Genomic DNA, 17,999 nt, shown 5'->3' with positions numbered 1-17,999 from the left:
TAGATTTCAGGCCTAGGGATGGCAACGGGGCGGGGCGGGGACGGGTTTCACTATTCCATACCCATCCCCGTATAAAAAATTCATCCCCATCCCCATACCCAAACCCAACGGGTATCAAACTTTTTTCCCATCCCCATCCCCACCGGGTAACAGGTATAATCTCGTACCCATACCCGTACCCATGTTCTAACTACTTCAATATTAATTTTTATAAAAGAAAAAAAATTACGGTAAAGAAAACATAATATTATGAAATATTCAATATTAGGAGGATTTTCTTCGATGCCAAATACATTAAAATAAATTATAAAATTATAATTGTTTATATTTTATATTAGAATACCAAATAAAATTTCATGTGAACCAAAACATTTATTAAATTTGCAAACTACAACATTAATGAACTTAGTTGATAAAATTAAAAAATATTTCAAAAAAGTATAAAAGGAAAACAAATATTCAAATTAAAATATATTTTAAATGTTTGTTTACTTCAATTTTTTAAATTCTAATGAATCTCTTTTTTATACACTAATAAAAGTTATAATATATCACTTGATCAAAATGACACAAAGAACAAATATTCAAATTAAAATATATTTTAAATATTTGTTTACTTCAATTTTTTAAATTATAATGAATCTCTTTTTTATACACTAATAAAAAGTTATAATACATCACTTGATCAAAATAACACAAAAAACAAATAATAAACATAATAATAAAATTTTGACATAGATTTTGTATATTTTGAACTTCAATATATGTTGCATTGTGACAAAAAAATATTCATAGAAATTACATTAAATTTTTATATTGTAGTAAATAAAAGTTATTTATACAATTAAAGTAAAAAAAATTACAGTATGATTAATAGTGAGTTATAAAATAACAAATAATTAGATAGAATATATCGAAATATTTTATTCTACATGATGAAAATAAACAATAAATAAAAATATTAAAAAACTAACAAATGTGTGTTTTAGAAATAATTTGAGAGACTATCGAAAGAAATCGCACAAAGGAAATCAAATGTATAATTAAGGTATGATAAAATGAAAAAAACCTTAGAGAACTAATTATTAAATTATGTTTGAAGTGGTTAAAAATAAATAGAAATATCATTAGTGACCAAAAAATTTATCATTAAATTACAAATAAATTAGTAATTAAATTGGTCACTAAATCAAGTACCGATTCGATCATTGAATCAGTCACTAATTTAGACAATAAATCAACTACTACCACCAATGACGAAAAATAGTGACTGATATGGGTTACTGACTAAATCAGTCACCATTTCATTTTTTCTTGTAGTGAATTATCATATACTATTCCTAAATATCATTATATATATATATATATATATATATATATATATATATATATATATATATATATATAATTTTAACCACTTCAAACAGAATTTAAAGTGAAACAATTACATTATGATATATTATTCTACATGATGAAAATAAAAACAATAAATAAAAATATTAAAAAACTAACAAATGTGTGTTTTAGAAATAATTTGAGAGACTATCGAAAAAAATCACACAAAGGAAATCAAATGTATAACTAAGGTATGATAAGACGAAAAATATCTCAGAGAACTAAGAAAACTTTTCAAATATCAACATATATACTTAATGGTTGAAAAATAACGAAAATTACTTTAATGAAACAAAAGAGTTCTTCAAATTAAACAAAAATTAATAATAATAATAATAATAAGTAAAGAATTTTTTTTATATTACCTTAAATTGAGAGTATAAACATTCTCATGTGAAAGGAAAATTTATAATAAATAAAAATATTAAAAAATAATATAAATATTCAAATGTAAGGCATAATTTTTTTTATTAACATACATTATTTTAACACTAGCGTAAACACAGGCGCTATCGCGTCTGTATGTACGCATTTTTTGAATTATATTAATAATTGATGATATTGTAATGTTATTAAGTTAATGAACAAAATAAAAGTATATTTATAAAAATTAAAGTGAAATATATGGAGAAAATATGAGAAAAATAAATATTGATGGATAGTAGGAGAAAAAAGAAGAAGGAGATAAGTAAATAGTTTTATAAAAACTTGTAAAAGTAACCGTTAATTTTTAAAAATTTAATAAATAATTAAATTGTAAAGGGTAAAGTTGGAATTATGAAATGTGGACACAAAAGAGGGAATCCCCTTTATATATAGTTATAGATAATTACATAAAGGTTATGATAAGATAAAAAATATATTGGAGATGAGAATGAGTTTAATGACAAATGAAATAATTAAAAAAAATAAAAAATAGAATATATATATATATATATATATGGGTTACTTGATTAATTGTGAATATTTTGATAATTTAAACGAGAATGAAGATATGGCGGGGACGGGTATTATGGCGGGTATATGTACATCCCCATACTCATCCCCATACCCAACTGAAAAAGTCGGGGATTCCCCATACCCATACCCATACCCAGTCAATGCGGGGATTCCCCGTCAAAACGGGAACGGGTTCGGGCAATACCCACGGGGACGGGCAATACCCAACTGAATCAGGCCTGCCGTTCCCGACAAGATTCCAATGTCTTCCGCATTTCTCAGTGTAATCAAACTAAAACCATAAACTTGCTCGCTTTTTTTTTTTTTGAGTGCTGGCTTAAGATTATATTATTATATTATAGAAAATAAAAAAAATAATTATACGATTTTTTATTTTATATATATATACACTAGCGTAAATTCATTTTTTAAATATGCATGTTATTATATTAGTATGTGATAATATTATAATGTTATTAAGTTAATATATAAATATATGATATCAGATGAAAGAATAACCATTAATAAATAAAGACGAAAAAAAGAAGTAAAAATATTCGATTATATAAAAACGGTAAATTTTTAAAAATTTAATAAATTACTATATTTAAAGGATAAAATGGATATTTTAAAATGTGGACTCAAAAAAGGAAATCCCCTTTATATACAAAAAGGAAAATCCCCTTCGTATAAAATACAAGTGGCAAAACAGTGATGTCCTTTTGAACTTTGAAAATGGCAATCAAATTAAAAAAATCTTAAGAAGATATGATGTTCGTTCTATATCTTTAAAACATAAAACGCATTAATTATTTTTTTCATTTAATAAACAAGAAAACTTGTAAAAAAATATAAGATTGTTAAACCGGATTACATATTTGTTTTCTATTTTAAATTTAATCATTTTTTAAAATTAAAAAACACTATCTATAAAAAAACTATAATAAAATTATTAAGATTTGGTTATATTTTATTATAAAAAAATGAAAATTCTCACTACTATATAAAGTGAATTTTTAACCAATTGTTGTATCTACCTACCTTTTTAATTATTTTTTTTCAAAGAGCATAAGATGTCTTAATTATAAAAATAGTACATTTCAATTTGTAAATTCAGAATTCGTACTTTGAGAAGTTAATTATAAAATATGATTAAGAAGAGATTAACTAGAAAATTAAGCTAGATTTTTTTTATCATTTAAAAAAGGACATTTTTTGGGAGAAAAAGTCATTTGTAAACAACAATACTATTCAGAATTATATTCTATGAAAAATAGTTCTTTAACATAAATAGTGAAATATATATATATATATATATATATATATATATATATATATAGAGAGAGAGAGAGAGGATATACAATTTGGTGTCCTTTTAATTTTTTAATTTTAAATTATTATTCATAAAAAAAATATTTTTCAATATTTTTATTTTAGTAACTATTTCTTTCAATTCAAATTACTACTTATTATTCACACTTTTATCATTTTAGTAATTACTTTTTCAAATTTATATAATTACTCATAATAACAAAATTATATACAAAATAGTACTTGTAATATTTTTCATTTTAATAATTAAAATTTATTTTATCTATAGTCATATAACTTTATTTATCACTATATAAATTTTTTTGGTGTTATATAATTTCTTTTACTTGGTGAACCGATTGGATTGTTGCGGGCTGAAAGGGTTCGGTGTTCCTTAGGAGTCTATCTGCTGCGTTCTATTATTAGAATAACGAAAACATTTTTGAATACTCAAAGTTTCATATCTGAAGCAAGTTGTTTTCAAGAAATTGATGGAGAAAACAACAACAAACAATATACCAGAGAATGCAGCGGATATAATTTCCCCTAACTTGCAAGAATCTATGAGGAGCAATAATCAAAGAGCAGCAATAATAAATCACCAAAAGCACAAATAAAGGCACCAAGATTTTTAACGTGGAAAACCCCTCAAATCAAGGGTAAAAACCACGAGTCGTCCAGACCAAAGAAATAGCTTCACTATGATCAACAAGAGTACAAAAGAGTCTTAATCAATAGCACAAATTAGTGCCAACACCCAACCAAATAACAAAGCAACAAAGCTTTCAAATAGAGAAGAACAAGAGAGGAAAACCTCTACAAATCACTGCTGCAGTGCGAAATTAATATCTCCCAACTCAGACCTCGTATCAAAGATCCGACCGGTCAGAATGAAGAGCAATGAGTTCCGAACCTGCTGTAAAAATTTCAGCCCGATCCAACGGTGAACGAATCCGCAGCGCCGAATTTACTGCGACAGCTCTATGAAAAACGTGAACAGAATTTTCCTTCTACCACTCCCTCTATGTGTTAGGGCTTTCAGTGTATTCTGACTCTATTGTTCTGCCTCTCTCTTTTTTATAGCCTCCTCTCCACTAGGTTAAGTGAGACATGAGCTTCTCAAATTTTGGGTCTTTTCTCCACATAGAAAGGGAGCTTAATACCTAACAAATCTCCCCCTCACAACTATGTGGAGATAATTGCCAAACCGGCGATCTCACAACAAACTTCAAACTTTCCTCTTGGCAATGCTTTAGTCATCATATCAACACCATTATCATCTGTATGAACTTTTTCCAACTCCAACAACTTAGCATCCAAAGCATCACAAATCCAATGATACCTCACATCAATATGTTTGGATCTAGAATGAAAAGTTGGATTCTTACCAAGATGGATAGCACTTTGGCTATCAACGAACAATGAATACTTATCTTGCCTAAAACCAAGCTCCTGCAAGAATTTCTTCAACCATAACAACTCCTTGCATGCTTCAGTAATAGCAATGAACTTTGCCTCTTCAAAACACTCAGGTTCTCCACCATCAGTCAAGGTTATGTACTCATCACAAGAATACCTTGTAGAAGGTTGTTTCTGTCTATTAGACCTCCTGAGTTGGACTTGAGGTGATTCAGGTATATCACCAAGATCGTCATCATCATCATGTTCCTCTTGAGCATCATCAATTGGAACCTCTACTCTACTTCCAAACTGTTAATCATCAATATCACCATGTTGCTCATTGTCTTGAGCTTCCGTTTCAACATTCTCCAAATTGTGAGTGGGCAACCTCATCGGATTACCATCAGTGAGATTACTATCTTTCTCGGGTGTGGTCTTTTCCACCTTATCAATGTCTTCAATGGTCTGGTCTTCCATGAATTGTACATCACGGCTTCTAACAAGCTTCTTCTCAACAGGATCATAAAACCTGTAGCCAAATTCATCCTCACCATAGCCAATAAAGATACATTGCCTTGTCTTTTTATCTAACTTGGATCTTTCATCCTTAGGAACATGAACAAATGCCCTGCAACCAAAGACACGCAAATGATCATAGCTAACATTTTTACCAAACCAAATTTTGTCTGGCACCTCAGTATTCAAAGCAACTGCGGGACTGAGATTAATAACATGCACAACTGCAAGCAATGCCTCTCCCCAAAAGTGCTTAGGCAACTTTGCTTCCGAAAGCATACATGTAACCCTTTCAACCAAGGTCTTGTTCATCCTCTCCGCTAGACCATTCAACTGAGGAGTTTTAGGAGGAGTCTTCTCGTGTCTAATACCATGCTGCCTGCAATAAACATCAAAAGGTCCACGATAATCACCACCATTATCACTACGGATGCATTTCAGCTTCTTGCCTGATTGCCTCTCAACCATAGCATGAAATTTCTTGAACTTTTCAAGTACTTGACCTTTTCGCTGAAGAGCATAGACCCATAGCTTCCTGGAACAATCATCAATAAAAGTAACAAAGTAAAGTGCACCACTAAATGATTTTACCTTTAATGGGCCACAAACATCAGAATGCACCAATTCAAGCAATTCTGACTTCCTTGAGGGAGGATGCTTCTTAAAAGATACTCTGGTTTGTTTACCAGCCATGCAATGAGAACATTTCTCCAATTCTGCATTTCTCAATCCCGCACATCCTTTTTAGCTAAGCAGTTAAGCCCTTTCTCACTTATATGACCAAGCCTCCGGTGCCACAAAGATGCCTCCATATACATAGCATTCACACTGTCTTTAGCAACCAAAGCTTTAGTCCAATACAATTTAGATTGTTTCTCCCCTCTGGCCATAACCAAGTTACCTTTAGTGAGCTTCCATTTACTAGAACCAAAGTGATTGTCATAACCACAATCATCAAGCAACTGCACAGAGATTAAATTAAAACGGACATCCGGAGCATGTTTGACTCCTTTAAGCAACAACTGCACTCCCATGTTGGTTTGCAGGCAAACATCACCAACACCAATCACTTTACACTCACCATCATTACCCATCTTCAACACTCCAAAATCACCAGAAGTGTAAGATGTGAAGAACTCCTTCCTAGGTGTAACATGCAGTGTAGCACCACTATCAATAATCCACATGCTCTCATCAGATACAAGATTAACGGACTCAAAGTCACGAAGAAGAACAAGATCACCATCTGTAGCAGTAGTGACACGATCATCATCATGATCATCCTCTCTCTGTTTGCCCTTCTTGTCTTTGTTCTCCTTTTTCCACTTAAAACAGTATTTCTGAATGTGCCCAGTTTTATGACAAAAATGGCACTCTAAATTCTTGTATCTTGACTTGGACTTGCTCCTACTCTTCTCTCTACCACCTTTATGTTCCTTTTTCTGACTTCTCCCCCTAGCTTCTGTAACAAGCATCTCAGACTGAGATGAAGAACCATGTGCCTTCCTCCTCATCTCTTCATTAAGAGCACCGCTCTTTGCCATCTGAAAAGAAACAACACCATTCGAGGCAGAGTTCGTAATTGAAACTCGAAATACCTCCCAAGACTCTGGTAGAGTATTAAGCAACCATAATCCCATAACTTCATCATCAAACTTTATGCCCATTCCTGACAATTGATCTAGGAGCCCTTGAAACTCATTTAAGTGATCAGAAATAGAAGAATTCTCCCTGTACCTCAAATTCATCAAGCAATTTAACAAATACAATTTATTATTGCCCGACTTAGAAGCATACAAAGACTCAATCTTCTCCCACAAAGCTCTGGCATGTGTCTCATTAGCAATATGATTATAAACATTATCTTCAACATATTGCCGAATAAAACCACATACTTGTTGGTGCTCAAAGTCCCATTCTTCTTCAGACATAGAATCTGGCTTCTGTGTAGCAAAGACCGGAAGATGCAATTTCTTGACAAATAATAAATCTTTCATCTTGCCCTTCCACAAATGATAATTTGTACCATTCAAAGCAATCATCTTTGCATTTGCCTCCATCATTCAAGCAAGTAAATATAGCCCAACCAAGAGCTCTGATGCCACTCTGATGGGGAAAACAACAACAAACAATATACCAGAGAATGCAGCGGATATAATTTCCCCTAACTTGCAAGAATCTATGAGGAGCAATAATCAAAGAGCAGCAATAATAAATCACCAAAAGCACAAATAAAGGCACCAAGATTTTTAACGTGGAAAACCCCTCAAATCAAGGGTAAAAACCACGAGTCGTCCAGACCAAAGAAATAGCTTCACTATGATCAACAAGAGTACAAAAGAGTCTTAATCAATAGCACAAATTAGTGCCAACACCCAAACAAATAACAAAGCAACAAAGCTTTCAAATAGAGAAGAACAAGAGAGGAAAACCTCTACAAATCACTGCTGCAGTGCGAAATTAATATCTCCCAACTCAGACCTCGTATCAAAGATCCGACCGGTCAGAATGAAGAGCAATGAGTTCCGAACCTGCTGTAAAAATTTCAGCCCGATCCAACGGTGAACGAATCCGCAGCGCCGAATTTACTGCGACAGCTCTATGAAAAACGTGAACAGAATTTTCCCTCTACCTCTCCCTCTATGTGTTAGGGCTTTCAGTGTATTCTGACTCTATTGTTCTGCCTCTTTCTTTTTTATAGCCTCCTCTCCACTAGGTTAAGTGAGACATGGGCTTCTCAAATTTTGGGTCTTTTCTCCACATAGGAAGGGAGCCTAATACCCAACAGAAATTGCTACAATTTTATCCAATTGACACTGGATTTTACAAAAAGTAATATATCGTTCAAAGCAAAAACAATATAACAAGATTATCTCGGAAAAAAAAAAAGGAATTTATGTACCAAATGAATTGAATTTGAAAAACAACTATTATAAGTCTACAATTTAATGATGCACAATATATATTACACTTTGTTTATAATCAAATTACAATATTATCACCTATTAATATAATATTAGGTATAATTACTGATATGGTTTCCTAATTTTTTAGTTTAGTTCAATTTGATCCCCATATGTTTGGTTGGTTCAATTTAGTACCCCAATTATTTAAAAGGATTGAATTTAGTCCTCTCCGTTAAATTGGAGTTAACACATTGTCATAATAATTGGAGCCACATAATTTTTTATTTCTTTTTAATTTTTTTTTCTAAAAATTTACAATCTGCTACGTGTTAGGTTACTATCGTGCCACATGACAGTTTACTGTCATGACACGTGACAGTGGTAAAATTTGTTTTCAATTTAGTCATCTATTAAAATTTTTGGTTCAATTTAGTACCCCAATTCTTTAAAATGATCTAATTTTGTCCTTTTCAATTTGAGACAAAATTAGTAAATAAGTTTAATTATAACTTATATATACATATTAAAATAATTATTTTGAATTTATACATCAAATCACTACACCTAAATATTCAAATTATTTTCTTTTTTACAAGTGTAAAAATTTCAAGCGTAAAATGTAAAAAATAAAATAATTTGAGTATTTAAGTGTAGTAATTTGATGTATATATTAAAAAAATTATTGTAACATGTATATATAAGTTGTAATTAAACTTATTTACTAATTTAGTCTCAAATTAGAAATGATAAAATTAGATCGTTTTAAAAAATAGGAGTACTAAATTGAACCAAAAATTTTAAATAGAGGATTAAATTGAAAATAAATTTTACCACGACCACGTGTCATGATTGTAAATTGCCACGTGGCACGATAATAACATGATACGTGGCAGATTATAAATTTAAAAAAAAAATTAAAAAATTTTACGGCTTGACATATGTCTTGTACGGATACGGTGTTAACTTCAACTCAACCAAGATGACCAAACTGAACCCTTTTAAATAATTAGGGTACTAAATTGAATCAAAAAAAAATATAGGAACCAAGTTGAACTAAACCAAAAAATTAGTGAACCAAATCGGTAATTATACCTATAATATTATAAATATTAAAAAAAATGTGTATATGTGTTTTAGCTAGTGTTATTTATGTAAATAAATGGAACAATCTGCTAAAAAAACGCATTATTGTAATTAAAAAGAAAATTATGTGAAAGTACAATATTTGTAAATTTTAATTTTAACTATTCAAAATCAAATCTAACTATTAGTAGTATATTTAATGGAAGTTTTTTATTATAAATAAAAAATAAAAATATAGTGATAATTACTAGAATAAAAGGAAAATTAAATCTATCAATTTTAAAATACTAGTTAGTTAAAGGCATGACTAAATCCATTTATTTGAATATAATAGCTAAGATTAAAACTTCAGCCATTTATGTTAACAGAAGATTTTTTAGAGAAGATCGAAACTAGCTTTATCAAACCCTCAAGTCAAGTTAGTGCTTTCATTTGTTAGTGAAAATGGAAATATTTTAGTTCTGTTCACTTGAGCATAGTTTGAAAATAAAATAAAATTCAAAGGTTTCACTAAAAAGAGTTTGAAATACAGATTATTTACAGTATCAACATTTGCACGCAACACTTTAAAATCACATTAATTTCTTTAGCAAACTGCATACCGTATAACATTTTTTTCTTCAATAATGACGAACTGCAAATGATATAATCTCAACATGTTGATAGAATAATGAGGAAATTGTATAAAGCAAACATGAATATGAAATTGGTAATCCAAATTGTTTCATGAATTGAATTCCATGCTACTTGTTTATCAATATTTTTAAAACCAAAGAACAAATGTATAACTGTAAAAAAATTAAATTATCCTTTTTAAATAGCTTTACACTACTGTATCAACTTAACTGATTTTTATGTTATGTTTGAATGAAGTAATTTAGAAAAATATTTCATTCTTTTAAGAATTTGAAATTTTTTATACTAAAATAATTTGTTTGGATAAAATAATTAGAAAGAAATTTAAATTTAATGAATTTTGAAAAATATTTCAAATGAATAAAATAGAACAATTTCAAATATCTCTAGAACTATAAGAAAATCAAAATTTCACTTCTTCTCACTCCATCGTTACTTTACTCATGAAAATTGAGTCAAGATGGTTCAGATTGAAAGTTAAATTGAGTTAACTCACGACAAAGTTTGAATTGAGTCTCTTAGAATCGATGGTTAGATCAAATCGTCTCTGGTCGAAGGTCGAATTGAGTTAGCTCATACCAAAAGTCGGATCTTGTCAATCCAGATTAAAACTTTGAGAGTTGACCTAGCAAACTGATGAGATGAAAATTGAACTAACTCAACTCAGACTTAATGATAAGGTTGAGTTTGTAAAAAGGAAATTACTTTATCTAAAAAAAATTGAAATCTAAAATATTTTAATTATTCAAACTAAATTAACTATTTAAAAAAATAAATGAAATTCAATTATTAATAATTCAAATAGCATGTATTTTAATTTCTTGAAATTCATTTTAAAAAAACAAATTTAACGATTCTTTAAACCATCCTAATCAGACTAGTTTGATTCCAATTATCAAAACTATCTTAGAAACATCCTCTTAATAATAATAATAATAATAATAATAATAAAACCTAGTTAAGTTTAAAGTTTCCGTAAATTTAGTCATTTTTAATTACTTTTTTATTAAAAGTTTAGTGATGATTTATTATTGAGTTTCTTTGGCTAATTTTTTAATTAATAGAATAATGTGATTATTATCTATTTCATCATTTAACTTATTTGTAAAAAAATTGAGGTTTTGTAATTAATATAAAATAATAAATAATTTTTATTATTTTCATTCAAAATATGTGGAATAACAAAAATAAAATAATTAAGTAAAATAAGATCACATTCGTCAATTAAAAATAATAATTAAACAATAAAAACTTATCCAAAAAATATATAAATTTTAAATACCTAATAAACTAATTTTTTTTTAATAAAAACTAAATTAAAAATTACTAAATTTATAAGAAACTTACAACTTAGCCTAAACAAAACTTAACAACAACAAACTATCACTCACCCACTACATTGTAGCATAGGAAATTTAATGTAGAATAGTTGAATACCATCTTTTACTCTATGCTGGTTATCTTTTAGAATAAGTTTACCAATTCCTTATTTATTTATTTGTTAGACAAAATTAAAAGTCATCCTTATATTTTACTTTATTTATTCAAACTCCATTAAAAACTGCAAATATAAAAATATAAAAAAAAAATCAAGAGGAAAAGGGATGAGGATGAATAGAATATAAATAGGGTGTTGGAGAAAAATTTTACTGTGATGAAGCTTGAATTAAAAGTGAGAGTGAGTGCGAAAGAGAACAAAATCTGTGTTTATAGAGTAAATACGAAGGAGGAAAGCATGATCTTTAAGGAAAACAGTGAATACATATTAACAAGGTGAAGGTTGTTGTCTGTCGTGTGACACATCTATGTACACCAACTGCTTGATGAAATGCTGCTTTTGGTCAACTTACTTGTCCCGTTTGAATAAAAGCTTGAAGCAAGCTCTGTGCTGCAAAGGTTTGATCAGGTGTTCCAGATATCACAACTTTCCCTCCACTTGTACCAACCGATGGATCATAAACCGTTACAGTTGCACCTGAAATCTGATCCCAGAACAACACTCAACACATTAATGCCAACATCATTGTAAAACCATTTCACCAATCTTGAAACTTGGAACATTGTAATGACAGACAAGACTTGTATTGTTTTCTCAGCACTAAAGTACAATAAGTCAGACAAACATGTCAATTAATAAATATATATATATGAGATTTCGAAGTTAAAATTTGATAATGGCCGATAAATTTACCATGGTGCAAAAAAAACCAAAAATGTAATAAATGGAGTCAAAGTTCCCTAGCCAGATATTATCAATACAAATGATTGATAAGAAATCACATCTTTGATCAAATTATTCAGAAATCACATTGTTTAATAAGAAAACGTGACAGTCCAACCAGAATTCACCTCAAATTGTAATATTTTTGTTAAGAAATAATTAAGCACCTGTCTGATTCGATCCAAATTGCCACCGTCTTCACCATAAACAGAACCAAAGACATGTTCAGAAACTACTATCTCCACAGTAGTATTTGTCACCGTCGCAAACATGTTTCCTCTGCCAAAGGATTTTATCAAGCACAGGATGTGAGAAGGATCACATGACAAAAAATGTTTTAACAAATTTAAACATTTTGTCTACCAAGCACTGTGTTGCTTTTCTTATTAACTAGTAGTTAATGTATTATGGCATTGGGTTCAAGACAAATAATTATGAATACACGATTTTACATTAAATTATCCTTTTTGCATTCCTTTTATTTATATCATTCTATTTGATCTATCTATATATAGAATATTTAATTTCATCACTTAACTTTTCTAAAATACTCAATTTTATCTTTTGCCGCGCACCGAAATAGTTTGGACTCGGTATAAGGACAGCCTTAACATTTTTCAAAAATTTAAAGGATCAAACTCAACTCTTTCAAAATAAAGGACCAAAATTAATACTGATAATAAAAGAAACAAAAAAAAGTTATATTTATGTAATATTTAAACAACTGTTTTTATTTATCTTAAAATTGTTTTAGAATAATTAAAACAGTAAAAAGAAAATAAAAATTGTTTTTTTAATAAATAACCTAGTTTTAATCAGTTTGGATTGATTTAACTGATGCTTACTAGTTTTGAGATGAGTCATTTTAAAGATAATAATCCATGGATGGATTGATTCTCGGTCAGACAGGTTGAATTGACTAAAATAATTATTGAAATAGAAAACTAGTCAACTTAACAAGTCATCACAAACAATAGATTAGGTATTTGGAAAAGAAAAGACAAAAAAATAAAAAATAAAATGATCACAAAAACAGAATACCTTATAACAGAAAATATTAAATAGGTAAGAAAAAACAAATTTATCTATATAGCAAAAATAATAAATTAGTTAAGTAAAAAGATAAAAAACAAGAAATTAACTCTTTCTATCCTTCTTTTATTTATATTAATATTACTATTATTATTCAATTTAATCTTTCTACTTCTAAAAATGCTCAATGTTGTCCTTCCATCTAAATTGACAATAACACGTTAACGAAATCAAGTACAAGAAGGACAATATGAATTTTTTTAACAAGAGAAGCAAATTGAACGCTTTAAAAATAGAAAGATCAAATTAAGTAATGTAAATAAAAAAGAGGAACAAAAAAGAAATTTAACCCAAAGTAAACTAACCAATTTTTATATGATAAGGTAGCCTATTTATATATTCTTTTATTCAATGAAAATTGAAAAAAAAAAAAAATTATTATACGACCCCCTTACTCTACTTGTATGTATACTATTGATATGCCTATCTGCTTCATTTCTAAGCCCAGTCCAACATAAGATTAATCTCTAAAACACTACCATGATACTGTCACTTTCACAAAAACACAACAGCGCTCTCTAAAGAAAATTCATTGGGCAAAAAACAACCTTATACTATGTATCAAATGCCCCCAGCTTTAGACAAGAAGAAAAAGATGAAAAATAACGCCAAATACATTTGGAGTCCATGCGGCATTATACTAACCTTCCACGTTCCAAATTCTCACTTAAATCTGTATGCAAGTCTCCATTTTGTGATACTGTTTTAGCATGCAACCCTGCATTCTGCAAATATTAGAACTCCTAATCAATCTCATCTTATGAGTTTGGAAGAATTAAAAGCTATAAAAGAATTTGGAAACCAATAAAACACAAAGGAGGTGAAAAATACCCGTCGTTGAAACCTCCCAGAAGGATAAGCAGATTTTCCTCGGGCAAAAAAAGGTTTACCCTTTACAGGTTCCTTGTTCACTTTCCAATTGGATTTCAGTTTTGCTTCAGCAACCACCCCATTGGCCGAAAGATTATCTCTGATTCTACAAGTGATTTTGTGCAAGGCATCTTGTACACATTTGTACTCTCCAGTGATCTGCATGAAATCTCTCTAAGTGTAAACTTGAGGAGACAGTAACAAAAGATTGTCGGAGCCATAATAAGAAACTCGGTCTATTTTGAGTGCTCAAATGCCTCAGCCCAGTGCAACAAGATAAGATATTTGTTATCAGTTAATCTCAAGTTCCCAACCTATGTCGGTACACAAAAAAGCATCAAACTACACCAAACACTAAGCAGATAGAACAAGGATTGCAAAGATATTTCAAATTAACTATAAACAAAAGACAATGATACAGAGTAATGCGCTTTTGGTGAAACCAATAGATATTTTCCACATACTTTTACTGAAATGCCTTTACATAAGCGGATCACAGCTTCTAGCCAAGTATACTTTTGTTAACTGTTTTCTATATTGGAGAATTTTAAATTGAAACTTTTGCATCAGTCAAAAGTTTTAATTTTTAAATGATAGGACATCAGCGTATGGAAACAGAATCAGGATCTAAAAATTCTCAGAAGCTAATGGCATCAGGTAAATAAATTTAAACCCTTGAGATCCTTTAAAGAAAAGTCAACTTGAATTGTATAAAATTAACAGGTGTACCTGTACCACCACATCACCATCTGCAGCGCCACTAGGAACTGACTCTCCATGCAAAATTTGTAAATCAGCCCCAGTTAGTTCTCTCAATTCTGAAATCACCTGACCTTCATTGTTGCTCAAGCAGTTTACTGTGCTTGCTGCAACTAGCAGCCTTGCAGTTACAGGTGATTCCATACTAGATACCGGGAGGAAACCCTTTCCAATGTGATCTTCGATGATTCTAGCGAAGACAAGAATAACAGCATCTTGTGCAGGAGAATTACAAGATTCAAGGTTCTGGATGAACAAAAGCCAGCGCTAAATCAACAATCCAAAAATGTGTTTTCAAACAGATCTATCAAATGTATATGTCGTTGCATGAACACGCATATGCGCATGAAAGAGGGTACACAAAACTGAAAACACTATATATATTATAAACATGAGTCAGTAGTGGCATGGTGCATCATTCTCATGTGACTGACCTCTACAGCAGAAATGGTGACAATGCGCTCGGCAGACTCGCTTAAAGGAGCTGTAAAGATAATAGAAGCACCTGTTTTGCTTTCCAGAGCTCTGACTATAGCCCCTCTTTTGCCAATCACGCTCCCAGCTACATTATTAGAGCAAAGGAGTCTGAACACAACTTCGTGCTCTGCTCCTTTTGAGTCACTGCCAGAGGTTTCATTAGAGTTTGTGGTCCGTTCATGTACAGATAAACCATCCAAGGAGGTTAACAATGAATTAAGGTGAGGAAAAAGTTCAGCATTGGGATCAGAGGACGATCTATCAGAAGAGCTAACAGTGGGTGTACTAGAAGAAACAGAAACTTTGGATAATGGGGGACAATCTTGAAGACAGTGAGATACAGCAATCAGCGCTTTCTTTACAGCCAAAAGGCCACCAGTTATCTGTCAATCAAACAAGCTCCCAGATAAACAAAAATACTTCCAAATACTCATTTCTCAATGACAAGTCTATTGTCTTAATTCCGAAATTCATTAAAAATAGGATCTATGATTCGCATGTTTAGATTTATGCTAGATGATGAAATACAAGCTAATCTAATTTTAAATAAAAGTTCGTATTTTGGTTTCACATTCATGAATCGATTTTAGATCCAATATTAATTCTAAATTGAAATAGTTCTAATCAGCTTTTGTAAGAAAAAAGTGTATAATCAATTCTAACTTAATTTTAAAATAATAACATCTACGCATAAATCCTATCAACTTAAAAGTAATTTTAACCATCGAAATCGGTTTTACAATGACGCAAAAACATCTCTTTGTTGACAATTTGGTGCCCCAGTTAAAATTCAGACAAACGTTGAGCACTGGATAAGGAAATAAAAAGTAGAAAGTATTACTGGAAAATAAAAGAAGTATATTTATTATATCAGGAATATAAACATGTAGTAATTGAAAGCATTCATGTAGGACCCAAATCATACGCAGAAATTGCGGGCATACCGCATTCGTCTATGCAACAAAACACGTGTTCTCTCGTGATATCAGATGAAATCCAAGTGCAGGAAGTAGGAACAGAACAAAGAAGGTGGCCAACGTTATAGGGATTTTGAATGACAATTTAGTTACTGGGAAAATAAATTCAGTGTTGACATTTAGCAGAGAAGAAAAGTCACAGATCAGATTCAATGAACTCTATTATGCAGAAAGCGCGTCAATTCCCCATGATCCCAAGCAGAAAACTCAATTCACTGACACACACACACATTGTAGCATGATTTTCATTCGAAAAGAACAATAACGAACGCGTTGACCATAAAAGAGCACAAATTGTTACAATAAAAAAAAAAAAAAAACTTACTTGAACTAACTCCTCGTCTTTGGCGGCGCAATGCGGAGGAGGACAAACCCTAATTTTGGCACCACTACTGTTCCTAATGGCGGTGATGTTCTTCCCTCCTTTGCCAACAACAGCTCCAATCTGCGAAGTGTGTGCAAGCAACTTGGAAAAGACCTCGCCGTTAACAGCTCTGTTAGAATTAACGCCTTTCTCGGCCTCCAGCTCCCAAACCCTCTCGAAAACCCTAACAACGGCTTCCTGCGCGTTGGAAACGTCGACCTCGCCGTCGCCGAGCTGGAGGCCCTTGCGGGGCGAGAGGGAGCCGATGACGAGGATGACGCGGTCCTCGGCGCTGCCGGGGGAGTCCTCGCAGTGGATTTTGCAAGCGGTCTCGCGGCGGAGCTGGGAGACGATAGAGCCGGAGCTCCCGATGAGACCGCCCACGATGGAGGCGTGGCACACGAGGCGGAACGCGATCTGCCCCGGGAGCACCTTGAAGACGGGACGCTTGGACCTGTGGAGGTTGGCGGCGACCGTGCGCTTAGACGACGGCGTGGTTTCGTGGTGGTTGCGGTGATCGGCGTCGGAAGTTGTGGGGTCTTGCATTGCGTGGCTTAGTGGTTCCAGCGTGGGACCTTGTTTTCATGAGTTGGCATGCGTGAGCAGAGTCAGTCACTTGGATCGGAAGGAAGGGACAAGGAGAGTGAGGGGTAGTACAAGGTTTGGGTTAAGGTTAAGGATTCTTTTGTTGATGTCTTTTTGCCAGTGATTTTATGGAATGGAAGCAACGCGGAAGAGGTTCAAAGATGGTGGACCTCTTTTTACTATTTTTTATTCACGTTTGGTTTTTGTTAATGCCTTAAATAGTGTCTGTGTTACTGTTGGAGTCGCCCTGCAATAAACGCAATTCTCGAGGTAAGAAAAAGTGCTTCCATTTACTGATTCGAAACTGAATCTGGAATCTCCACTTCAAAGTTGGTTGGTTGCTTCCTTGTAGATTCTCTGGGTTTCATCCAATGTAAGTTGGAGTTTTACCGTAAGGTGTTAGGAATAAGACAATAAAAAAAAGAATAAAGGAGAGAATAAAAGACATAGAGAATTTAACGTGGTTC

The 17,999-nt window shown here is 31.5% G+C and overlaps 1 protein-coding gene across 2 annotated transcripts; it reads right to left on the bottom strand.

Moving 5' to 3' along the window:
* Positions 1-11,820: 11,820 nt before the first annotated feature.
* Positions 11,821-17,715, bottom strand: LOC114173700 (RNA-binding KH domain-containing protein). 2 transcript variants are annotated; one of them, XR_014993049.1, is made up of 7 exons: positions 16,909-17,715; positions 15,564-15,989; positions 15,100-15,375; positions 14,332-14,529; positions 14,146-14,218; positions 12,576-12,687; positions 11,821-12,169 (listed from the first exon to the last, which is right to left on the bottom strand). XR_014993049.1 is itself a non-coding variant. In XM_028058242.2 (7 exons), the coding sequence occupies exons 1-7, from the start codon at positions 17,491-17,493 to the stop codon at positions 12,029-12,031; spliced, it is 1,818 nt and encodes a 605-aa protein (XP_027914043.1). In that variant the 5' UTR covers positions 17,494-17,711; the 3' UTR covers positions 11,821-12,028. The 2 variants fall into 2 exon arrangements, 1 of the variants encoding a protein (XP_027914043.1); XM_028058242.2 differs by having other exon boundaries at positions 14,146-14,225; positions 16,909-17,711.
* Positions 17,716-17,999: the final 284 nt, after the last annotated feature.

Source organism: Vigna unguiculata, chromosome 2, assembly GCF_037176805.1.
Source record: "Vigna unguiculata cultivar grain cowpea cultivar isolate G323 ecotype 2 chromosome 2, ASM3717680v1, whole genome shotgun sequence".
NCBI classification, from domain to species: Eukaryota; Viridiplantae; Streptophyta; class Magnoliopsida; order Fabales; family Fabaceae; genus Vigna; species Vigna unguiculata.
This window is presented reverse-complemented; position numbering and strand designations above follow the sequence as displayed.